The sequence below is a fragment of the Limanda limanda genome, chromosome 17 (assembly GCF_963576545.1).
Source record: "Limanda limanda chromosome 17, fLimLim1.1, whole genome shotgun sequence".
NCBI lineage: Eukaryota > Metazoa > Chordata > Actinopteri > Pleuronectiformes > Pleuronectidae > Limanda > Limanda limanda.
In genome coordinates, this window is record NC_083652.1 from 18867951 (window position 1) to 18893242 (window position 25292).

A 25292-nucleotide genomic window follows, 5' to 3' on the forward strand; every position below is an offset into this window, starting at 1 on the left:
GCTGTGGACCAATCAGAAGCGGCTCCACTGACTCCCGGATGTGCTATAAACCCACATCCGGGAGGGGGACATGTCTTTCTGCAACACTCCTCTTGGAAGCATGCGTTCTCCGGGTCGACCTGCTCGACTCGAAATATTTGCCTTAAATATGGAAGTGAATCGACAATTGTTTATATCGACTAATCGTTATTACGGTTCAGGAGGTTGAAGAGAAATTAGTTTGAATTTGATGAGGCGCTGAAAATCATGCGTGTACGAGCACGGAGACAAGGCCGCACCAGCCAGGAGGGTCACATGGTAAAAATAATGTTTTCTAGTCTCAGATTGCACGAAGAAGAAGTTTTAAATATTGTTTTTTCTTCCACTTACATGTAATTTAATGTTTTTCCACAGAGCTGGCGATGAACTGGGATTGAGGCGATGGCTCACCCACACGTGGAGCTGCAGATGGAGGCCTGCTAAGGTGCGTTTCATTATTTATTAGGGAAAATATGTATTATTATTTTCTTTCCTTGGGTGGTACGAGTGATGATTTCTTTGCGTTAGACTTCTGATGTTTAAATGAAGTTAACTTTTAATCTGACATGTCCCACTAACGCCATTCCATAGTGTGTGTGTGTTAAATGTGTCTCACTCGTTCATTTTTATCTTCATATACAGACGCTGTTGACGATGGTGGAATGATCTCTGCATTAACAACATGGTAAGTGTCTTTGAATGAAATCTCCTTTTTTTTTTTAAATGGTTACGTGTGATGATCATGATGCGTTAGACTTCTGATTAAATCTTGAAGACAACCTATCAATCTGACATGACCTGCATACAACATTTGAATGAACTGTATTACAATAACAAGCTCATTAAAAGTGTTTCCTCTTCTGCAGGCATCAGACTGAAATGGACCAGAACCGTGTAAAGGACCAGATGACACCATGGCTTACAATGTCTGCATTTCCTGATCAGTTCTTGATCTGTAAATGTAAAAGTATCTGAATAAAGCATTGTTTTTAAACCTGTGTTGCTTCTGTAATTTCACTTTACATGTTTTGATAGTGGGTTTTGTCTATGCACTCTTTGGAACCTGAGCGGCTTTTCCATTGGCCGCTCACAAAGGCCAAGAGCGGTGCGAGATCATCTCTTGTCATAACTGGAGTTTCTTGGCAACTTTCCCAAGTCTCTCTTTTTAAGCAAGGCACAAAATCTCAACACACTAAAGTAATATCTTTTCATGCAACTACATTAATGTTGGGAGATAGTTGAAAGAGCCTATAAATGCTGACATGTCCTGAAGCTAAATGAATCTTGATCAAATTAGTACATTACTGACTTTGTTGCAGTAAGTGGACATGTATGTGTCTTATATTGCATTATATTCTCAATGCATTTTGCTAATGGACATGTACAGCAGTCATATCTGCTTGATGTCGTAATCTGACCGATCTGTGACTTGTGCAGAGTCGAGACGTGATTATAATATTTCATTAGCAACACGTAAACACTATAATCAAAGAAATATTGCTGTTACTTCTGCAATTGTAAGGTCATCACCAGAACTTAAATCTCCAAACAATAACAAGATTTTGTATCTTTGTCTTACGACCCTGTGAATTGTCAGATACATTGAAATATCCAGCTCTTGTAAATTGTCACTTTTATAAGATCAAATTATATATTAAAGATTAATTTATTAGGAGCATACTTGCAGTCCTAAAGGTTAAAATAGTTTTGATATGTAATGAGTTCATCCTTATGAGAATCTGGCATCCTGCTATTTTTTTCTGTCTTGATCACAAAGACGCAGTGATTCTTTACAAGCAAAAGGTTTTATTGATCCACAACGATCAGAACCATGACATTCTGTGACATCACTGAACACAACAGCAATGTTTGATATTTTCACCACTGTGAAAATGAACAACACCAAAACTTGTGAAAACAAAGGGCATGTCTCAACGGACAAGTAATGGCACAAAGACTTCTTTTTTTTTTTTATCTCTATCCTCAAAACGATGCAACAAATGAGGTGGTTCACAAGGGAGGAATGTTTATTTTTAAAGGCACTTTCTGCCTCATACACTTTGCCAACACACACATTTTAATGTAAAACATGTAAAGTAAAAAGTCACCTGGCAGATTACACATTTGCTGTTGTAGTTTATTGGTGTTATTCCTCTTTAATGTGTACAGTACAGAAATAACAGCAAGTCAATAATTTAACTAAATTAGCTGGATGTCTGCTGACATTAAATAATATGGCTAATATCCAGTATGTTACTTATTCAAATAAACAAGAGCCAGTATGCTTCTGACTCTTTCTGTTGACAGGGTTTCAGTCTCTTGCTGCTCCCTCGAAAAATTATCTTATGGATTTCCAGCTGTAATTATGTAATTATCCAAAATTCAAGTGTACAATCAGTGGAGTGGCCTCAGCGTGAGCACGGGTTAATTATCCGATTGCTTATTTGTCACGCTAACCACATACAGGAGACTTCAAACAGGACTGAAAGATTGCTTTGGCAAGAAAAACAGGAAATTATTACTTTTGCTCACGTCTGAACAGATCATGAAAAGAAGCATGTTGCGTAGAAGCACGACGTCAGTGAATGAGATATTCCTGGAATGAGCTGGGGAGCTGCATTCCGATTTATACATTCATCAGACCTAGGCAATGTGTAGCTGCTGTGTTTGCTGATATATTTTAACTTACCCCACTAACATCAGATTTAGCTCTAGTCCCTATACGACACAGTAAAAAGCAAACAGGCTGAACGCCATAAGTGTCCATAGCGGATTCAAACTGTCTTCGTACCTCCGCACACGGCGCCGCTGATCTGTTTGCATATAGTAAGTGCCAGGCGGCTGGCACAGGCAGCAGTGTGGATGGGTGATAAATGAATCTTGATAACCCTGTGAAATGTGCAGTTAAACAGACGCAAGGGGCTTCCAGCACAGTCATCTCTACGTTCCAGGGTTCTTCCCTCACTCAGACGTCCACACTCGCCATCAGTGGCTTCAAAAGTTCTCGTAGAGTTACAGCAACAGTGAACCGCTCGGTGAGAGAGAGAGGTCGCACACAAAGCTTCCACCGTACAACCACCACGTTTGGTGCAGCTGTACATCACAGGTATTATGGTTCTTCTGGTTGAATCAGATGGCTATAACTCGACCCACCCCTATACTCTTATTCGTTAAACAGCCTCAACGTGTATTTCATCTGACAATGAATCATAATATTTTGATGTCACAGGAATAAAACAACTCTTGTGTTGCTCTCAGTGGCAACAAATGATTGCGAGCTCGCCAGCACGTCCAGTTTTTGTGAGCGTGTCCACTGACATTTGCCACAATGGGGCAGGGTCATGGGTAAAACCATCGGGGGAGCTGGCCCAGCCCATTGCTGCACCCGCAGGTTTTTGAGTGGGCGGGGACTTGTCATTTTGCCACGGTGATAAAAATGTCCATCAACGTACGCTTTGACCAGCAGTCTTCACATGTCGGAGACCTCAGACTCCTCAGGCTCTGGGTCCTTCAAGGCATCGTTTGTCACAGTAACCAAGTTGGCATTTGAGCGTGTGTCCATGGCAGAGTGCATTATGGGTAGCCACACGTCGTCCATGTTTGGCATCACAAATATTTTCTGTGGGAGGCAGAATAACAAGTAAAGTTATTTCAATGAGAAAAAAGGGAAGGAGGGACACTGACATTTATTCACATGCTTTTGTTAGTGTGTGGAGCAGGAAACATCGATCATAATATAATAGAGTCACATTAGATTATGTCTGTTAAGAACTGGAGAAAAATACATGATTTACATCATCGACTGCACATCCAGCCCAACACTGTTATGTCTGGACACTGGTTTGGCATTTGTTGAAAGCCAGATGTACACACTCACCCACAAATGAGACCTGTGCATGCTGCAACATGGTATTTTACTGGAGGCCTGGTTGAGGAGGGGGGGTGCATAATGTTAAGCCTCAGAGGAGTCAGTCAGGGATAAATGCAGATGTGCAGTAGATCTGACAGGGACACTTTGCTGCAGCTGTGCCTCAGGGTCGTTATCTATGAGCGGGCGTATCATTACTTTGGTCTATATGAGAGGGGTGGGAAAGCCACAGGCACATTGTTTTAAGTGCGTGGAGGTGGGCAGCCATATATCAATCCCAGTCCACTTTTATATCCTAAATTGTAACCTAGGGGGAGATTCTCTTTGTCCTCGAGTTAACTTCCAACTTCTCTGTGGGGTCTTTCCGAAGCTTCCAAAGTGTACGATGGAATACAGCATCACCTCATATCTATGTAAACATTATTTTTAATTAAACATCAGCATGCACAGGGTCCAATCTTTCCACTGCTTACCTGGAACTCCTGATTCAGCTTCTTCTCTATCCAGTCAGTCACGTGAACGAGCGTGACCTCCCTCTCTCCCAGCTTAGGCCGTGCTTTCAGCTCCAGGTGAGGCGGACTCCGGAAACCATACCTGGCCGCCGCGAGGAAACGTTCATGGGAAAAGTTATATAATCTCATACAAGCTGAATTAGTATATTAAGAGCAACATACAAAAGGTTACTATTTCTTTAATAGTATAGTATTTGATGTTGATTAGTGCCTCGTTTTTCATTTGAGGGATTTTGAGAGGCATAAGGAGGTGAAAGCCTTCAGTACTCACAAGCGGGGAAAAAAATGAAATATCAGAAAAAATATATTAATTTGGTTAATAGAAATATATGTTTTCTTTCTATCATCAGATTTTTCTTCGTGGCGCTTTAGGGGTCCTCACTTCCCGGTCAGGAACATCTGCTGTACATGCTGTCGACGGTTTCCTAATTAAGCCTTAAGCTTGTGTGCTAGCTCACAGGGCTTATTTAATAATTTAATATTACACGTCTATAATGAGAAAACATGCAGGGCACTTTTGACCTTATTCTCTTCAATGTTAAGTATATTTATCTCAGCAGTGATTAAAAAATGTTTTTCTTTCATTGCATGCATGTCTATATTTGCCCAGCAGAGTGCGCAGTGTTATTTCTCTCTCTCCAAGATTCCCACACATTCACAGAGTACATCCCTCTTCAATGTACTCCTCCCTAGAAGTAAACGTACCATATCCTGTCCGTGGGGGGAGGTGGGATGTTGACAGCCAGCGTCCCGCGGCACTCCTGCACCTCCACGGTGAGCAGCAGGGGCGTGTTGGACACCTCCTCCATCTTCTTCTTGATGAACTCCGTCTCTGTGGCCTTCTGGAAGTACTTCGACTTGGCTATCTTGTCCACGAAGCGCATGATCTTGCTGGGCCTGTGGCCTCCCACATAGCTACGTGAGCAGAGGGATGGGAACGGAGGAGGTGAGGAGGCAAGGAGTGACTCAGATTCATAATTTATTCATAGCAACATCTCTTGCCACTCAGCACACACAACTGAAAGAGAGGATGGGGTTGTGTGACTGTGTGTTACATTAAGTCAGCACCAAGCTTTTAAACATGTTGGACTGAGTGGGTGGGTGGACAGAAAGAGCAGAACATTCTTTTTCAACACGATTTTATTTCCGCACGTTTTCCATTCAGATACGTGCCGATGTTGAAAAGACACATTAGCTCACCTCTCGCCGCCGGGCAGAATAGGTTTGTCGCTGACGAGCTCCTGGGGATCCTCCTCATCTGATGAGCCAGCGCTAGACGACTCCTCATCGCTGTCTGCCAGACAGTAGGTCCTGGGCCTGAGCCTGTCTCACACACACACACACACACACATTTGAACACACACTCCCTGTTGCAAAATCAGGCCCAAATGGTTTTGCACAGAACCACTAAGAAGCAAAACAAATTCCTATTAAAAACATCCCGTCTGATATAAATGACAATCGAGAACACAATGTATTGTTGGAGTGACATGCATTTGTGGGCATCTATTTTCAAACTCAACAGTTATTAGACAGATCCACAGTAAGCGTCCAGAGAGAGGGTACGCACACAAAGATAAGAGAAAAAGAATAATCTGATATTGCTAAGGTTCAAATCTGTCCATTTAGCTCAGAGCTGTTTTGGTCAAGAGAATCATTCAAATATTATATTTTGGTGCCCTCAATGATAGTTTTCTAGGCTGCATTATATACAATTTACTGAATGTAACCATTCTTTCCCGTGCTCCCCAAGTCCCTCGCCCTCCTTCCCCAGTCGGGCCAGGTTCATCTTGGTCTCCAGTGTCATGAGGAAGGAGCCTGTGTAGGACAGCTCCACATCAAACCACAGACCTGGATGGAAAATGAGAGGTGACACAGAGATATAAATATAAATATATATAGAGTTATACATAAAGAGAGAGAGAGATCCAAAATACAAATCCAAAAGAATGACAAACTCTGAAGGATAAAGTTTCTGTGACTAAACAAGGATCTCCTGCAGAGCTGCCGGGGAAGGAGACCTATCTGAAAATGTCAGCAGCGCTGCCTCCTCACTTCCTGTGTTTGCATCACAACGGGAGAATCAATCCGATTTTGATGCCCCTGCTGTTTAAATTAATCCTGACCCCCCCGTACAGCTAATCATTATTTCTCTGCCTCCCTGCTCCTTCCTCCTCTTCATTTTCCACTCTCCATAAACACTCAGTGATTTGATTGTGTGTGTCAGCAGCGTCACCGAGAAGCTAAATGCCAGTATTGAGTCAGGTCATGTCGGACAGTGTCTCCTTGTCTCTGTCTGGAACAACAGACACAGTGGAAAGATACAGACAAAGGGGCGGATCGTTTTCTTTTACTGCATGAAATAGGGCATTTATTAATTTTTTTTAGATTTTCTCAAATTTACAAGAGAATCATTCACGGATCTTGATGAAAAAAGGCAGATTCAAGGGACTGATGTCCATGAGACTGTGTAAATAAAAGGGTGCACAACACCTCTCCCCCAATGTGAGCTGGGATTTCCTCCAGCAGGTTTAGGTTTACACCACACCACTATTATACATGTATGTATGTATGTATGTTTCATACACAAATCTGTATTAACTGAAAATATGTTTTTATTAAATAATATGGCAAAAAACAATAAACAAATGTCACAAAACAATCATGACAAGTTATTAAATATTAAGGTATGGTATAAGCAGCGAATCATATGAGCACTGCTGATCAACTGCTGATGGTTCGTGGGTATATATCTGTGGGTGGGGAGGTTCAGACACAACTCATTAATGAGCATCCCAGACTCAGCCATTAAATGCGGCTGGCGGGAGAATGACTCATTACCGGCTCCCACAAGTGAAAAGAAACCGGTAAAGCCTTTTTTCTCCGACGTCCTTAGACACAACCTCAAAGTGGACAAAGCCATCTTAGGACAAATCCACAATATGAACAGTGCAGATATTGAAACCTGCACATTATATAATCATTTAAGAAACCAGTACCACACAACCTGTCCCTCATCTTTTCCCCCTTCATACACTTCTTGTGTGTCATTTTCTCTCCATAAGAATCCATATGCTCTACATCTCTGTATAGTCTCCGTGTGCTGAACCAGTCCCTTTGTTGGGGCGCAAGGCAGGCGGCGGTGAGTCAGCGCCTCAGTAATGGATGAGGGGGACCCAAGACGTGAAGTTTAATTACTGTGGCCTAATAGAGCGAGGCGTGCAGAGCAGCCAGACGCCAGAGGAGAGAGGGGGAACAGGGGTGGATGGGGGGAAATGTCCAGATCCAGAGAGGTGAAGATGTGTTGAGAAATGAGGCGGATGGATAGATTGAGACGGAGAGAAAGTTGGGAGCTTGTCTTGCTATAATGTCAGAAAAGCAATGTATAAAACAGCCCTAGGTTCAAATGAAGGACGGAGGAAAAATAATAAATCTCGATAGCAGACCACCAGGATAGTCTGTGAAAAGCATGATGTAAGTTTCTCTTCCTACCTTGGTGGTCCACTGAGGGTTTGGACGCTTGGAGAATCTTGGGGATGGAGAAGCCCATGTCCAGCTCTGTCAAAGTCAACTCATTCATTACGTACGGCAGCTGAAACACAGGAGACACAACTGAGACGTGAAAACAGACGACACAGACACACAGTTATGGCTTGAACTGACCGTGCTGGAAACTCCTTATAGCTAGTTTGATTCATACCACCATCAGTACCCACCCTGATTTTACTGAGCTTCATTTGGATCTTTTTGGAGACCACGTTGGCCCAGTACTTCTCTCCCAGGAAGTCCCAAAACATCCTCCCCAGGAAAGCGTTGACCCAGGCCTCAGGCTCCACACTCTCTTCTGAACTCCTGCGTAACTGAAGGAGACACACACAGGTGTGTACTGCAGCTTCACTTTTCTTGACATTATTGGTTTAGGTCATGTATGATAACAGCGTATATCAAGCTTGGGCTTCATCTAGGTATCGATATAACTCCAGCCAGTTTAATACGTTTTGTTTTGGACACTTTTTGACCCTCCCAGTTAGAAAACAATTCAGGAACATGGTGGTCAATCTTCAAAGCTGTTTTTTTCTTATCAAACACAATATGCGGATATAACAAAATGCAAATTAACCTATTTATACCTTTCATTAACATGCACTCTGTAAAAGCTGTGTACAGACATGTTCTTGAAATTGCAAATGTCAGATTCAGTTGCTCCGGACTAACTTTTTTTTAGAACTGCCCATGTTGATTACTTTTCTAACACGCAACAGATGCAAAACTGACAAAAAAAACAAAAGAATATAATTATCTCAGGATTTAAAAGAGGTACCATACAGCTCCATAGTGCTACCGGTGGTCAAAAGCTCACCAAGGCATCTTTAAGAGACCATGGACCGACTTAAAGTGCAGACGTCTGCAGGCCTGGAGGTGTGGCCCTCTTTGCTGGGTCGTGTGCCCATGTCTTTTCAGCCTTTCCTCTGGCTCATACCTTTTTGGTAGTTTGGGGGCTGCTCTCAGGGCTGTTTGCGGGGCTGTCAGTGGCAGTCGGGCTCCTCGGTGGTGCCTGGGGGTTGACGTATTTGGCCATGTAGACATTATAGTCCAACAGCATCTTCTGCTTCACCCCTCCGGTGAAGCCACAGGAGGGAGCCGTGGAGGTGGAGGCGGAGGCGGTGTCTCTGTGACGCAGCTGTGGGAGCTCCTCCATGCTTTCCCGGCTGCTTCTCCTGCCGTCGGCCTCCGGGCCTCCGCCAGACTGGGTGCTGCTGCTGCGGCTGTGGGAGGTCTGGAGGGCTAAAAGCACAGAGGGGGTGGGGGGGGTAGCATGATGAGAAAAGTAAAGGAAGGTTAAAGGTTCAGCATGTAGATTCAGGTGAAAGAGCTCTTTATTTAATCTAAAGGGTTACAATGAGGTGAGGGCTATTCAGTTGCAACAACTTCACCACTAGATGTCACTCAATTCTACACACTGAACCTTTAATGTGATATAATTCGGCATCAACATTTTCAACCACTTCTATCAAACCCTGATAATTTGCAAAACGTCAAAGCAATGCACTTTGTGTTTTTGGATATTTGGCATCTAATCCCCTTTGTATTCATTTATCAGTGCAACACTGAATCATAATGCTTTCAAGAGTATGTCACGCATCATCCTGTGATTCATATTCGCTCTTAAATAGTCATTTTAAACATAACTGCTGTGCGTATCCACAAAACAGCTCCATGCTCAAATCATCTTCCCAGTAATCCTGTTCACCCTGCACTGCTTTTATCACTGGACCCACACAGTGCCAGTGTTTCCCTTTGAATTGGCCCTTATCCTTGCAGGCTTATGCTGCACAGTAGACCAGTACTATAATATGCTGTCTCTCTGTGCATGTAATCCTGCTGACCCATTCACACTCATCTGTTCGCTCCGTTGAGGGGATTGCCGGTCCCTAAGCTGAGGCTTATGCATAGATCTGATGGTTGTGCAGTTACAAACTCAAGAGAATAGATATTCTGACTGTGGAGAGTGACGTGTGTGTGTGTAAATTCACCCATTTACAGTACTATTTGAGTCTTGCCGTGTGATACTACATATGCATAGCTCAGTCACAGACTCACCACTCTTGCAGGTGCTAGGCAGACCGCCCCCTCTCCCATCTGACTTGGTGCGGGACGCCATGAGAAATCTCCGGAACCACTCCTCCTTTTCCCGGCCCGTCCTCCCAAACAGGTAGATTGTCAGATCACATCCTCCAGAAGCTGGTTTCTTGGGTTCCTCTGTTGATGTCGATCCTTCCGCCTTCTCGCCTTTGTCTGTCTTTTCGAGCTTCTCAACCGGCGCTGTTGATTTGTCCTCCCCAGCTTCAGACCTCTCTCCCTGGGCCTTGGACATGAAGTCCTCCTGCTTGGCCAACTCAATGCAAATCGGGTACTTTTTATTCCAAACTCTCTTCCGAGCCAAGCTCTGGGGCATTAGGTAGATCTAGGGGGGCAAACAGAGCGAGTTCGAACAAATGCATGAAGATGAGGATCTTACAGTTTTCTATTGTTGTTCTTTTTCTAAGGTTAGTAAAATGCCAATATTTAAATGGCAGCAACTGAGGGTTTGAAATGTTCTTGTACATTTTGACCTAAAAACGCATTACTAGCAAGTGCAGATGACTCATATATTATGTTTTCATATTTATTTAACCCTAAACTCCATTAGTATTTGACCGTCAACGTGAGAGTATGTCCTGTTCTTTTCAAAATGATAGTAGTCTTTTTCTACTTATTAACATAATGTCTAAACTGTTAAAAATCAAGCATCAATTTTTTTAAGGGTTTGATTACGACATCTTAGGAATTATTTACAATTGTTTTTTTTATTTTTGATGGATTCATTTTTTATTCCCTAAAATCGAAAAATGCTCATTGGTCGGGCTCTACTATGACATATCATGTGGCATCAAGTCTTGCTCGACATCAACTCATTGGAGCGATAGATGTGGGCTTTCCTGAAGTATTAGCTGTGTTACCAGGGCGTTGTACTAGCATGGGATGGGAGAGACATTGAATTTTTATAAGTGGTAAAAATGCACGTTCAGAAAAACCTTAAATTGATCTGAAAAAATCTAAATGAAGCTTCTCTAAATGCAGGTAACAATCGAGAGTATCAATTCAGAGTAGATGACCTTTGCTCCACAATGAGAAATATGCAAAACCATTGAGACAGCGCACCATTACACAACACACAGGGTCAGTGACCTGTGATATTCACCCCATGTTTATACACAGTGACTCTGATAATAAGTAGCTTTGTCACGGAACATGACTTATTTGCATGATCATGCACTCAGGCAAAGGCAAATGTGAGCGGACGTATGCTTAATGTCACAATCTCTTTAGCTTATCATCAAGAACTCAAACACGCTGGACACACACACACACACACACTTAACACATATCCTCTTTATCTCTTATGTCGACATCTCTCTACACCCAAGACCAACCATGCTGTCGGTCAGGTCGTAGATCTTCTGGCTGATGTAGGTGACGTCAGGTTTAGGCTCATTGTGTGTGGCACGGCGGGAGATGTTCCGGTTTGGTTTGGACAGACGCAAGACGGAGCCCTCAAGACGGACGTAAACAGAGTGGGTCAGGGTGGCATGGTACATCTCCGGGTCATAGTTGTGGATCTCATTCATCCAGCCCTGAGAGATTGTAGGACAGAGGAGGGAAAGAGTTTTCATTACCGAACCAAACATTTGCTGCCAAGGCACAGAAACACATCAGACCCTCTGTACAACAACCTTAACCACAACAAACTCAGCAGAGCGCACACTTCCATCAAGGCCCAACTAGATCTAGGTGGTTTTAATGGATCTGCACCAAAATACACACTCTCATAAATATCAGTCTGCTAAACAAGCCAGCTTTTTTTCATCAAGATCCATCAATTAGTCTCCAAGAGGAATAGTTGGGAAAATCTCAGAATGTTATAGAAAGTGAAAAAGAAAAAATCCTGGAGGTAAAGATAACGTGGGACATGTCCACACCCAAGGCTTTGCCGATCATCAAAAGAGGGAGGGCATGATGAGGACGATGGAAGTTTGTCCACTCTGGTGTTACCCCCCCACTCGTCTGCTCTCGGGTGTGTTATTCATATTTGAATATCACTTTTTGTACGACTGCAGTCAGAGCTCCTCTTTTGGAACAGCTGTGCGCTGTAGCCATGAGGCTCTCCTATACAACATCCCCACAAAAGGCACACACACACAACTACACATGCTTATATAACTCCCTCACACTGCTAAACATCACAGAGTGAGGTGCGGAAGGGGTGAAAATATGGTGCTGCTCTCATCTGATAGTTTGATTCAAAATGTGGCCATAACAGGAGGAGAGATGTAATGAAACCTCAGCATGTGGCTGCTGGTCCCCATGAGGCCGTAGAGTTTAATTCTTCTACCTTGTCAGTGCCAGTGGATGCTCGGTGAGCAGAGCCAATTCAATTGCAGCAAGATTGGAAATTTGCACATAGTGTGAAAGTGTGATCAAATTACAGAGCAGAGAACGTATACTTCCAAGATGCAAAAGAAAAAAACCCATTGCTGGATGAAAACTATAATTTACTAGACAAATTTGAAGTTAAAAGCCTTAAAACAACATCCATGCTTTTTGTCACCTTGAATATTCCTGGTTCTTTTATATCCAACTGGGCCACGTTCCAGTGTCCTATCCCCCCCCTCCCTCTTCTCGTGCCTGATGAGGAGCGGCGAGGAGAGGACAGCCAGAGGACCAGTAAGGCCAACATGAACCCGGCTGCTATCCCATGCACCACTGCAGATACACAGGGTGGCACAGGAAGGACTAAGTACAAGTACAACAACTGTGTTAAGAAGAGGAGTCCAGTCACAGGCACAGTGTCCAACTCCTCCTCCGCTTTCTCCTCCTCCTCGGCATCGAGTTCGCTGCACAACACAGTGCTACCAGCGTGGGGGTGTCGGGGCCGTGCACATTCCCCATCTGGTGTTTCAGTATCAGCACTTAACTCAAAGTCTTCACTGTACAGTTCACAGAAGTCCTCGTCCTCCTGTCGAGCGACCAGAGCTGACATGGAGCAGCGGCCCAGAGTGAGAGACGGAGACTTGTGGAAAGTGGACGAGGACGCCTGCGTGGCGGCTGGAGATGGGAAGGAGAAAAACACGGAGTCCGGGCCTCTGCCTGTGGGTGTCTCGTCCTCTTCTTCTCCTTCCGTCCCTTCCTCCTCCTTGATGCTGTAGTTGCTTGTACCTTCTGCGTGTCCGTTCACTGCCGACACTGCGCTCAGCTCGGACGCACTGGAGGAGAGGAATTTGGCGCGATGAGCGGCGCTTCCGCCTGTTCCCGCGCCAGACTCGTCCCCAATCATCTTGCTAAAAAGCTGCAGGGGGTCTGACATCACCTCTGACAGCCGCCGCTTGGTGTCCTCTATCCTGGCCTCCACCTCTTGGACCTTGAAGAAAGACCTACCATCCGGGGACATGATTGGGGAAGAAGGGGCTGTTTTGGAGTCTCTACCTGCTTTAGTGACAGTGACGGGGCTGGAGGAGAGTCGGGGCTGGGAGAACTGCTTGAACAGCTGCATGTTGCGGGGGGGAGGCCGATGGGAGGGTTGAGTTTGCTGCGGCTGCTGATGAAGATAGTGATGAAGAGGACCCTCTTGATGTTCGGCCTTTGAAGTGTCCGTGGATAGAGACTTAACAAAAGATTTCATTAGGTGCCGGTGCCGTGCTTGGGGTGGCGCGACAGTGGTGGCAGCTGTGGATTCTCGAGATTCAACGTCATTGGACAAAGACCTGACCAGGCTGAGAAAAGGCTTGGAGGACGACAGCGCTGCTGACTTACAAGGGGAGGAGGCGCCGGAGCTTGTGGATGGAGGATTAGCTGTGGGTCGGTCTGAGGGCCAGGAGGAGCTGGTAGGTGGGCTGGAGCTCAGGTGGGAGTGGGTGGAGGTGGGGATAATAGTCATGGCTGCAGAGGGTGTGTGTGGCTGCTCAGACAGGGTGCTGGAGGAAACAGGGAGCACTGCAGCTCCAGAGCCGGCTTCTGCTACTGTGGCTTCAAACTGAAGCTCCTCTTTTGCCTCCATGCCCGTGGTGACACACTGGTCATCAGGCCCTGGAGCTTCTGGGCCTTCCAGTCCGTCTGCTCCATCCACCTCAAACTTAGCTTCAAGTGGTGCCCCGTAAAGCTCCTCTTCCTCATCGTCCTCCTCCTTCCCCAGGGCAGAGAAGTGGATGGTGATGGTGTCACGAGAGAGGGAGCGCTGCACCTGCAGCTTGGGTCCAGGGGCGTGTCGAGGGGGAGGGGTGTCAGCATGCTGGCCACTCCCCCTGCTGCTGCTGCCCTGACTGCTCATCACCACCCTGCACAGGGCTCACAGCCTGGGAGAGACAGACGGAGACACAAGCAATTCCCGGTTAATAACAACAGAAACAACACTGATATGAAACATCAGAGCCGGGAAGGAGGTTGAGAAACTGTAGTGCAAATCAACGACGTCACTGCACACACACACACAGACACACACACACACACACAAACACACACACTCTCGGACAGGGGAGAACAAACTCTATCTATGCTAATGTGAGTGGACTGGACAGGTATGTCCACGCTCCCCGATCCATTAGCTCTGGCCTGTAGCTGACAGACTGACTCACTCTCAGGCCTGGCCTTTCTCTGTTTTGCCTGCGCCCATACTTATTCACTTATTCACCCCCACTATGGCATCATGATTAATGGGTTACCTCTGAACATACACGGCCTGAGGAGGAGGGCCATCAACATTTCAGATAACTCCATCCTCCGCAGGGCGCAGACAGCAGATGACTAAATGCCGTGTGGTGGTGCATAGGAAAGACGGATACACAGGGGATTCATGGACATTTATCCTTCTCTATATGAACTTAAACATGCTTGAATTGATCAATTTTTTCCACTGAAACCACATCAATGACACAAGCTGTTTTCGAGCTCATAAGAGCTCAGTCTGTATAGTATAGTCAGCAGGGTTGTGGCATTTAAACCAAAACAATATGCTGAAAGATGCTACAGTGCTCTGCAGAGATGAAGCAGGCTGCTGAGTCTGGTGACAGTTTCATGAGGGTTTCGTCACTGTTAGCAATGTCCATTGTTAGCAACATCAAACACAGTGATTTAGCCCAAAGTCTGTATATAAAAATTGATTGTTGATTAGGATTTAATATGATGTGTTTATAATGCTATGAGACTGTAAATGTGACAAATGGAGCGACGCCTGCATGCAAGCTAGTTCAGGCAGCCAACTCGAGCTGCACTGCTCCAGTCATGTGACATATATCATGTGACATACCTTTCCTCCCAATCATCCACCTATAGGTTCCGATGGGGGCGGGGTTACAAGTATCACAAACTCGTTACTCCCATCATATAATGTAATCATATCGGGGGGAGTGATTAAGTCGGAGCCTAGATGCCAAACACAAACGTTGAGTTCAGTTTTCTGACTGAAATAGCTTTAAATTAATATATAAATCTAAAAAGTGGAACTATAAACAAAAATGCCTGCACGTTATTACTTATATTACTACCCATTTATATCTATTGCTTAAGCATTGTTGTGATACTGCCCATTGTATAAGTTGTCTCTGTCTTTGAGTATTTAAATTGTATATATACCATGGTGTGACCCTAAAAACATAAACAAATGCATACAAGTGACAAAGCTTCCTTCCCCAGCCCGGCCTGACAACATGCAGGAGATAATCACACAACAAAGGAGCTGTTCAGCTTCAGTGATCAGAAGAGCGAAGTGTGTCTGCTTCAGCCTCAACAAAGCAGAACCAAAGTCATTCATCATGCAGGGATTTCACTGAACGAGGCCTCATGCTGTTTCATCATGCCTGGTTAGTATCTTCAAACACAAACACACACAGTCTGCTTTGTTTTTTCATCTTCAGCTGTGAAGGACGGACAGAGGCAACAACAACAGTGGTTAGCACATGTGATTGTCTGCGTTTCTGAGAAAGCCTCAGCGCCCCTTGGGGCTGTCGGGTTCACCCAGCCATTCACTCGGCTCTGCTACAATGGGGTTTTGTCTGTGTCATTTTGAGAATAAGTACGTGGTGGTGAAGTGAAATTAAATTAAAGTCAGCAGAATGGCAACGGATGGAGAGAGAGAAAATGGGGAGGATGACACAACGAAATTGATGGAGAGGAGAGGGTAAATGAAAAAGTGGGGAGACAGAGTCATTTAGATGCAAGTGGTTGTTGTTGTCATGTTAGCCTGAAGGACGGATGGAGAGATTGTGGAGGTCGACAGGGTGATCAGAGAGAAATGGTTCCAAGACGAGAGGAGAGGAGAGGAGCATAGAGGAGAGGAGAGGAGAGGAGAGGAGAGGAGAGGAAGGAGAAGAGAGGAGAGGAGGAGTCTGGCACAGAGACAAGACTCATCCAATTAATCAAAGCGAGCAGGGCCACTCTAATCAGCTAAAGCCAGCACCATGGGAGACGAGAGAGAAGGGGAGGGAGGTTAAAAGCAGCCGGGTGAAAGAATAATATGAGAGGGTGAACAGATAGGAAAGACAAAGGGAGCAAAGTAAGCAAGGCAACATGAAGAGAAAAGCAGAAAAAACTGCACAGAAAACCTGTGCACTGAGCGGCTTCTATGTTAACAATGTTTTAGTTGTATCGTCAGCTCGAAATACACAGACACCATTAACGTTTACTCGTCTTCTTGCAGAAAACACATGAGGGAGGAGGAGTGGTGGAGAGAGGGAAGCTCAGAGCGAGAGATGGAGATGTATTAATTGTCCAGAGTTTGTGCCGCCTTCAGCATCTTGTGTCTCTCTTCACTGAAAAGTGACTAATTTACTGTATTCCCCTTACTCTATTAATTGATTCAACAACCCCAGCAAAAACCAAGCATTCTCTACAGTATCATTTTATTTAATTATTTTCTTCCAGCTCCATCACAGCTAAAACCACATGAGCTGACACACTTGGCCTGACAGATGCTGCAGCAGATTTCATGTGTCATACTCTTCAGTCTCGTTCTTTCCTTTTCTCTGACAGACACTCACCTGCTTTCCCTTCTCCTCTCTCTGCATTTGATGGACGGACCGATTCTGAACTGTCACACATCCTGACAAATATCCCCCTGCCCTGAGGAGGCGTGTGGAGTGGGAGGGATGAGTGTGTGTGTGTGTGTGTGTGTGTGTGTGTGTGTGTGTGTGTGTGAGAGTGTGTGTGTGTGTGTGAGAGTGTATGTGTCCTCTTTCATAACCAGCGAGGACCCACTGTCCTTACACCGAGGTCACACGACAGCAGAGACTGCAGATAGACTTGAACATTAAGGGATTATTATTGAAATATCTTTATTCACGTCCAAGAGGCAACAGCCAGGCAGCGCCCAGTTACCTTAGCTTAGCACAAAGACTGGAAAACAGAGGCAAGCAGCTAGCCTGGCTGGCTCTGACCAAAAGTAACAATCTGTCTGTCAACATCTCTCAAATACAAAAAAAATCTGTTTGCTGTTTTACAGACGCAATTATTTCTTGGCCAGATTAACTTGTCTGACTGTGTCTACTGACCGTGGTGCTGTACTTACTTTGTTGTAATTTAATCAAAATTTGATACTACTTAACACCTCTTTAAACAACATTGTGCTGATGTGATTGGATGCATTAACAACTAGGACATGACGTCCGCTGAGGAGGGAGGTGAACTGAGCACGCCGAATATCCACTCCACAGAACAAATGACAATGGAAGACGTGGAAACTAAATGAGCGCTGGCGTCAGGAGCATGGTGAGCGGATGACTGGGTGGAAAATGGGGCAAGAGGCAACACGGAGAGCAAGTCGAGAAAAAAGCGAGTCAGCGAGGCAATAAAAAGGGGGGAGGGTGACAGGGGGAAGATAGATTGGGCGAGACAGTGAGATGGGAGATGAACGCAGGACGCGCAGGGAGAGGATGATGGAGCAGTGGATTGTCACTAACAGCCCCAAGACACATACATGCATAGAATCTTGGGTTTTCTCACTATCAAGTGCACACACACACACACGTATGCACAAAACAAATGAACCCCGTGGTCCCATGATGCACGGAGCTGCCTGGATGCAAACAAACTGAGACAGAGAGAGGGAGAAGGATGGAGTCAGGTAATGAGCAAAGAAGGAATCACACGTAACAAACACACCCCAGAGTTTTCTACAGGCTCCACTGTTCTCCCCAGGGAGCACAGGTCCCCGGCACCACCAGCCTCCTGGTTACACCACACACACGTTAACAGGCAGATATATACTTCCCTTTACAGCAGATAATGGAATTGAATATATAAAGGTCAGAGTGAGTGAGAAACTAATAGTGTCACCGGTTGTTGTAAATGAAAAAAGGATGAGACAAGACAAGAGAAAAGACGAGGGGCACAGGAGACAGAACTAACAAGAGATCGACCCTTTGTCTCCTCACTACAGCTGTTAGGGAAACTCTGACCTGACTCAGACAGTGATGAACCAACAGGAGCAGCAGGTTCTTAAAATAGACCCAGGTGGGTGAGGGGTGACATGGGTGGGTGGGGCTTAGTCCCCTAACTCTGGGCTGGCCAGTCAGAGCTCGAGCTGGGGGGACAGATAGTTAGATGGAGGAATAGATGGATTTGTGTGCAGAAAAGAGAGAGAAAGGCCGAGGACAGAGCCTCCGGGGAGATGACTGACTTTCCAGGAAAAAATATGAGAGAGGGATGGAAGCACGAAGCTGTGCGCGTGGCTGCTCTTTCCACAGCAGCAACTGCAACACACAAGCCAGTGCACTAACAAGTACTTTCATTATCAAGCATGTCTATAAATGCATATATATATCACTTAGTTTACAAAATCCCCCAAAATGGTTTAAAAATAGACACACACCCATCCATCAACCAATTAGTGTCAAGTGTAGATAGACGCAGGCAACGTAGGCATATCTAATGTTAATAATGTAACAAAGATGTGAACCTTGGTTTGGACCATTCTCCAAACCAGCGAAAAAATACACTTAAGAATCTGTAACAGGCTGTTGAGGCAGAAAGTTATTGCCATTTTTCCTTAAAATATTTTTGAATGATTAACTAGCCATTTAAACTATTGTCGATTATTATTCGTCAATTATTATTGTAAATTAACAACTTAGTATCATTATTCACCAAGTATGACATAATGTGCGGGTTAAAACAGGAAATCCTGTCTAACAGTATATCTATCACGTTATGTAGCACACAGTTTTTAAGTTAGATCAACCCAACATCAAATAGGAATCTGTAATTCTGACTTTGAATTTCACAGCAGCCATCAGCTCTTCCAGAAGGGAACCTCCATCATATTGACCGTAAACACAACCGACTGCCTGACACGCGATACTAATGTGTGACGTGTCAATATGCCTCTCGGTCGAACATCTACTTGAGCAACAGCAACAAACACATCTCCAATTGCACACATGAAAACTGTGCACAGAAATCAACACAATCCTGTTTGAGCTCCACATGACGAGCTCAGGCAGCATCCAGCAGGAAACACTGGTGCCGAGCAGCCTGGTCTCAAAGAAGAGGAGGAGAGGGAATAAAGAACAACAATAAAGACAACAGCCAGGGAGCTGCTGTGCTGGATCAAACCAGTTTTCTTCACCTCTTCTCTCTCTTTCTCTCTCTCTCTCTCTCTCTCTCTCTCTCTCTCTCTCTCTCTCTCTCTCTCGTTCTCTAAAACCCAGAATCCACCGACGACACGTCAAACATCAAGCCTTACTGTCGGGTGGTTGCCATGCCAACACTGAAGCTTTCATCTTGCTCTGCGCTTACTCCTCCTCACCATACAGCCTTGGTGTCCTAAAGGTTTATGAAGGACAGGGAAGGGTTTGCTCTGAGTGTGTGTGTGTGTGTGTGTGCGTGTGTGTGTGTGTGTGTGTGTGTGTGTGTGTGTGTGTGTGTGTGTGTGTGTGTGTGTGTTTGTGTGTATGTGTGTGTGTGTGTGTATTTACACATAATGCCGCTGAATTGGGAAATACATATTGAGCAATTAATAATCTGTGTAAAAGCTGCTAGACAACCTGCAACCAGCCAGAGAGTTTGGTATTGTTCATAATCCACCCAATTACATGATGGATGGAGGGATGAAGGGAGAGAGACATGGAGAACAGAGACAGGGAAAGAAAGGAAAACATCCCGCGTGGGTCTTTTTTACAGACAAAGTTTAATATTAGAAATGTGGCCCATAAGAGTTGACTGATTTGTAATCAAAGGCCTCGAAATGAAGAAAGGGAGACAATTACCAGTGGCTAATAAGAGATAGTATAATATTTGAAATTAGTATTCGTGGGTTGCTGTGTGAAGTTGCGTTTATCCTTTGGGGAAAACTCTTTTAAATTACATTTACATTTATGCCCGTGTACTGTATTTACCACAAGCGACTCCGGCTACAACCCCAGCATCAGAACTGTCTGGAAGATCGACATCATTAGAGAAATGTAGGACAGTGAAAGCAGCTTTAAATATCTGATCCATTTTATTTCCCCTCCACATCTTTGACAGTGATGTGCACAAACAATAGAGGCATCAACACACAGAGTGAGCACAATTTGCATATTAGTAACATGGAATAACACGGGATGGATTTCCAGCAGAGGTTCTGTGGAAATGTGTAATCTTCACTGTATTTAACGCTTTGCCTGTGTCTCCCTCAGACTCTGCAATCCATTTTCATTTTCCTGACATAATCCAGAAGGGCTGTATGTGAGAATGCAAATGTCTGAGTTACATTACAACAACCTGCAAAATCTAGTTTCTCTTGTTATTATGAGGCTATGTAGTTCCCGGAAACAGCTGGGGGGGTCTGGGGTAGTTTTAAGCAAATGTAACTCAAACAGTATATCAGGATATTCTGAGCTGCGGATTAATACAGATTCAATGTTGTATATCAGTGAGTAACTAATTATGAAACTCAATGATATGATTTAATCAGATATTTTAGACAATAAAGAATCTCTGTTGTGCAGAGGAATAAGATATTTTGGGGGTTTGTCTTACACAGACAATGTGTAAAACAAAAAGAGAAAATATTGACTATAAACTAGACTATTCTGGTACTTCACAGTTCACACACACAACAGGCTTGTGCAATAAAAGTATAAATTCTGTGGGCAACTCAAATCTCTGTGTGTGATCTAGTCAACAACGACTTCCTCCTTTGTCTCTAATGTCAATTTCCTGTTTGGCGAGATAAGAAGACAGCGCCGCCCATCACCCTCCCTCTCTCTTTAGTGGAAACAGGTGTATCCTCTCTAGATTCACTCGCAGTATTTCTCCAGCTGCGGCGAATCACCGCTTACAGCTCTGCTCAGCTCTGGAGCCGAGTGTTTGCTCTGTCAGTGTGCTTTTATTAAATTCATATCCTGGTGAATAGCTGGTCTCTCACACACACACACACACACACACACACACACACACACACGGCAGCGTCAGAAGCCATTAGCTGTGACACTTGTGGCTGCTCATCACAGTGACAAGAGCCGCTGGCTGCTCGGCTGGCCCTCTCATTTAAAACCACTGGTTGTGTGATAAGGTGCATATGTACAGTATGTGTTTGAATGCAGTAAATACGGTACATGTGTTTTCCATCCACATCAAAACATGATTCCATAAAAAATTATCTTGCCCATCCGTCTTTATGCACTTTGCACTTTCTGCAGCATTTATCGTCAGCAACACGTCCATCTTCACTGTTGGGTTTCTGCACTTTCTTCCCCAGAACCCCGTCCACAGACACACAGCAGCACAGAGCTATAATGTAATTGGATTTTGGAGAGTTGCTCCCCCTCAGCAGTAAGAACTGGTTCTGAGATCTGCATCCACAAATGTGCACTTAAGTTCCTCCAAAGCAAACAACTGTTTCTTTACGATTCTCACTTGTACATGTGGGCATTGTTATACTGACAGAGGAGAGGGAATTCCCCAAACTGCTGCCACAGTGTTGCTTACAATACTTCACAACCTCACAGAGGAGGCACTTCCCATCATCTTATCATGAAACCAGCTGGTTGCAACATTGAAAAAGGGGGAAATATCCGATATGTTTGCACCTTCAACTCCTTTCTCGTATATAAAATTAAACAATGAAAGTGATGCAACAGTATTTTAAAATTTGTACATTATAAAAGGAGAAGTTGTGGTTTGACAACAGCTGGCAGAAACATAGCAAGTAATACAAATGCTTATTGTGTGTTGAGCTACAGTGGTTACTGTTCTGAACTTCCTCTTAACACCTAACACTTACAGCACTTCTCTAAATTTTGTCTCTCCAAAGTTGTAAAACCCAAACTGGTTCTGGGAGTGCAAACACACGCACACGCACACACACACATATTTTACACTGTCCTGACCAGAGTAATGTGGCTCCATAAGGGAGAACACACAACATATGTGTAAATACACTGACCCAGCGTCTCAAACCAAGAAGGAGCATCTGGGTTGATAGCTGACTAAGCAGATGCCTTCAAGCTAAATTAATCATAACTCAGAATAATATGTGAACTGCATTTCAACCTGAAGGTTCACAGCCTGCAGCATGAACACACACACACACACATGTAAACCAGATGCATGATATAAACACACACCCATCATATCCACTTGTGTGTTTTTTTTGTTCAAATTGAGTTTTCATTTTTTTATGTACTTTTCATTTTTTTACTTCTCTGTGGATCTCCAGTGTTCCAGAACGACGGCCTTGTGACAGCCTCTTTTTAGTCACTCGAACAAAACCTTATTCAGACGGCCCGGCTGCCACTGTTTGCTTTTACCCTCACAGCAATTTGTGTAATTAAGCTGCAGAAAGAGCTCTGGATGTGTGTGTACAACACACACCTTTATATCGGGGACGGAGCCATGCAATGAGTAACAAGGTCAAAGATGTGAATGAGGTCTGGGACTGAGGGAGAGTCGTCGGGATGGAGGGGACACGAGTAAGGAGAAGAGAAGTGAGGCAGGGGGGGAGAAGCCATTCAAGACCATGGTTCAATTTGAGCACTTCCCCCCTCCCACACACACACACACACACACACACACAAACACACACACACACACACACACACACACACACACACACACACTCTCACACAAGGTCAAAGAAGTAGATGAGGAGTCTTACCTTGAGATTCTAGCAGCATTCAATCTCTTCCCGCAACACAACCTGCACTGACACACACAGCACAGCCATGGATCAGGCTCCTAACATGTCTGGGAAAAGAGAGACGGACATAAATTTGTTTTAAAGGTGGACATAAAGTGTCTCACTGGCACTTGACACATCGTGGGCTACTGCTACTAGTATCTTTTATTTACAACCCCAGTTTATTTCCTGGGGATTAACAATAAATCAGTCGACTGCTGATATTTATTTTGATAATGAAATTAAAAATGACAAACATGTTTTTCCTTTTAAAAAACAATAATGAACTGAAGAGATTCATTCAATTGTCACGATTATTAACTGAAAGAATAATCAGCAGATGAGTCATAACATAAAACAAAGGTTAGTTTATGTTAAATTATACAAATGTTTTGACATGAGGGGTGAAACGGAAGATCAGACCTTTGTGAGCCCTGGATATTAGAGATGCTCTGATACCGATACCAGCATCTGGCGAGTATATGAGTCTATTTCCTGATCCAATACCATGTGTTTAACGTATATTATTTCAATAAGATAAACCTGCAAATTAAACACGTGCGAAGTGCAGCAGCAAACTTTGGAACCGGCATTCAAGCGACGTGACAAACTGGACAGCTACAAAGCAAGAAAGACACTTTGACAAACTTGTGGCGCTCTTTGTAGTCCCAGGTTTCTTGATTTGTGTTCTTTTTCAATTATGACTTTCAAACTAGAGAATACAAGAAGTTCTATAGCATTTATTCTCCGTATGTGTTTTTCAAAGGGTTTAACATGAGCCAGGTCATAACACAACAATAGCAATCATCACTTCCAGTACTCAGTATCGGCCGATACACAAAGTTTATCGTAATTGTTATCGGAAAGAAAAAATTGTATTGCAAGATCTCTGCTGGACATGATACATGATCACTCACTTTATCACTGAGCTAAGTTCCCTAAGGATTGTCCATCACTTTATAAACATGAGGACACTGGGCAGAAAAGAGACACAGGCCCACACAGTTCTGCCTGGAATAAAGAAGGGATTTGGGGTCTGATTAAGTGTCACAGGGATGAAAGCGGAAGTGACTGTTGATCTTGTATGACTGTGATGCTGTGGGCCTGTTATTAAAGAGGAGGAATCAGGCGATGGAGGAGAAGTGGAGTGTTCACAGCAGGCGGTGGGATAATGAGCTCAACAGATGCATCAGCCGCCTACAGACTGCAACACTTCCTCGAATAAAACAGTTCCACGTTCCTCAGCTGTGGTTAACACTGGGAGGGATGTTGTTCATGTTACAGTAATTAATATGGAAACACACACACACACATTAAACAGTGACTATAGCATCCACACAGCTCCATTTAATGTGTCAGCTGAGAGTGGAAGTGAACACTCCTGCAGCTCCTCTGCTTTTCTTTGCATTAAAAAAAACATTTCAATCTGCTTCTCTTCCACCTCCATCCGTCCCTTTGTCCTCCACACCCCTCAGCCCTGCTCCGTGTCTGACTGGAGGAGGAACCGAGATGTCCCGGATCCACGGAGCACAAACAGCTGACAGAGGAGACATCGCAAGACAAATATTGAATAATAATCTCACCAGTAGTTATCGCAGCATCCTCCTCCGGTGGCTCGCTCCTCATCCAAGCTTCGTGTCTGCGTAACGAGGAGGACCTGTGCCCGGAGCCTGCATGTATGCATGCAGGGGGGCGGGGGACCGGAGCTCGGCGGGTCGCCCGGGGCTGGCTGGCTGTCTCCCGGGTTCTGTGGCCTGTGCAGCCCGGAGAAGAAGAGACCGAGCACCTCTGCAGCGATCACAAGCGACCCTGACGAATGCACGACATCCGGGAGCGTAGTGTGTTTTGGTGAATGGGAGCTGGTGAGCGCCACACCCCCCACCCCCCCTTCCCTTTACCTCAGCATCCACACGGTGCCTGCAGCCGGAGCAGCCCCCCCTCGGCGTCGGCGATCCGGTGAATCATGTTGGTTTGTGTTGCAGCAGGAGAGTGTGGAATGCGTCAAACCTTCAATCCAAGGCTGCAGCATCCACACCGGGGAGCACACACGAAATCCACTCAGAGCATTACATCAATCAATCAATCAATCAATCAATCAATCAATCAATCAATCAATCAATCTATAGGTCGATCCCGTGTGTTCATAACCCTGCAGCCTGCACCTGGACCAGCTCCACCAGGTGCCCAGTGTTCCCAGCAGCGCAGC

At 44.7% G+C, this 25292-nt stretch overlaps 1 protein-coding gene and 1 long non-coding RNA gene across 2 annotated transcripts; one reads left to right on the top strand and one right to left on the bottom strand.

The window, feature by feature from the left end:
• Nucleotides 1-71: 71 nt before the first annotated feature.
• Nucleotides 72-1012, top strand: LOC133022568 (uncharacterized). Its single transcript, XR_009683022.1, has 4 exons — nt 72-297; nt 394-463; nt 661-703; nt 885-1012. It is a non-coding gene; the product is annotated as an uncharacterized LOC133022568 (long non-coding RNA).
• Nucleotides 1013-3163: 2151 nt separating this feature from the next.
• On the bottom strand, nt 3164-14263 carry tex2 (testis expressed 2). Its single transcript, XM_061089393.1, has 11 exons — nt 12548-14263; nt 11373-11573; nt 10000-10363; nt 8879-9183; nt 8115-8258; nt 7891-7990; nt 6129-6249; nt 5599-5721; nt 5104-5313; nt 4360-4480; nt 3164-3637 (listed from the first exon to the last, which is right to left on the bottom strand). The coding sequence occupies exons 1-11, from the start codon at nt 14261-14263 to the stop codon at nt 3488-3490; spliced, it is 3555 nt and encodes a 1184-aa protein (XP_060945376.1). The 3' UTR covers nt 3164-3487.
• Between the last annotated feature and the right edge of the window lie 11029 nt (nt 14264-25292).

What these genes read in the sequence shown, in the direction of transcription:
- tex2 (XM_061089393.1), bottom strand. Translation starts at nt 14,263, where the DNA reads ATGAGCAGTCAGGGCAGCAGCAGCAGGGGGAGTGGCCAGCATGCTGAC. An exon ending in ACGACCTGACCGACAGCATG is followed by an intron (nt 10,364 to 11,372) that starts GTTGGTCTTGGG and finishes TTGCCCCCCTAG; the next exon opens with ATCTACCTAATGCCCCAGAG. An exon ending in AGCTGAATCAGGAGTTCCAG is followed by an intron (nt 3,638 to 4,359) that starts GTAAGCAGTGGA and finishes TGCCTCCCACAG; the next exon opens with AAAATATTTGTGATGCCAAA.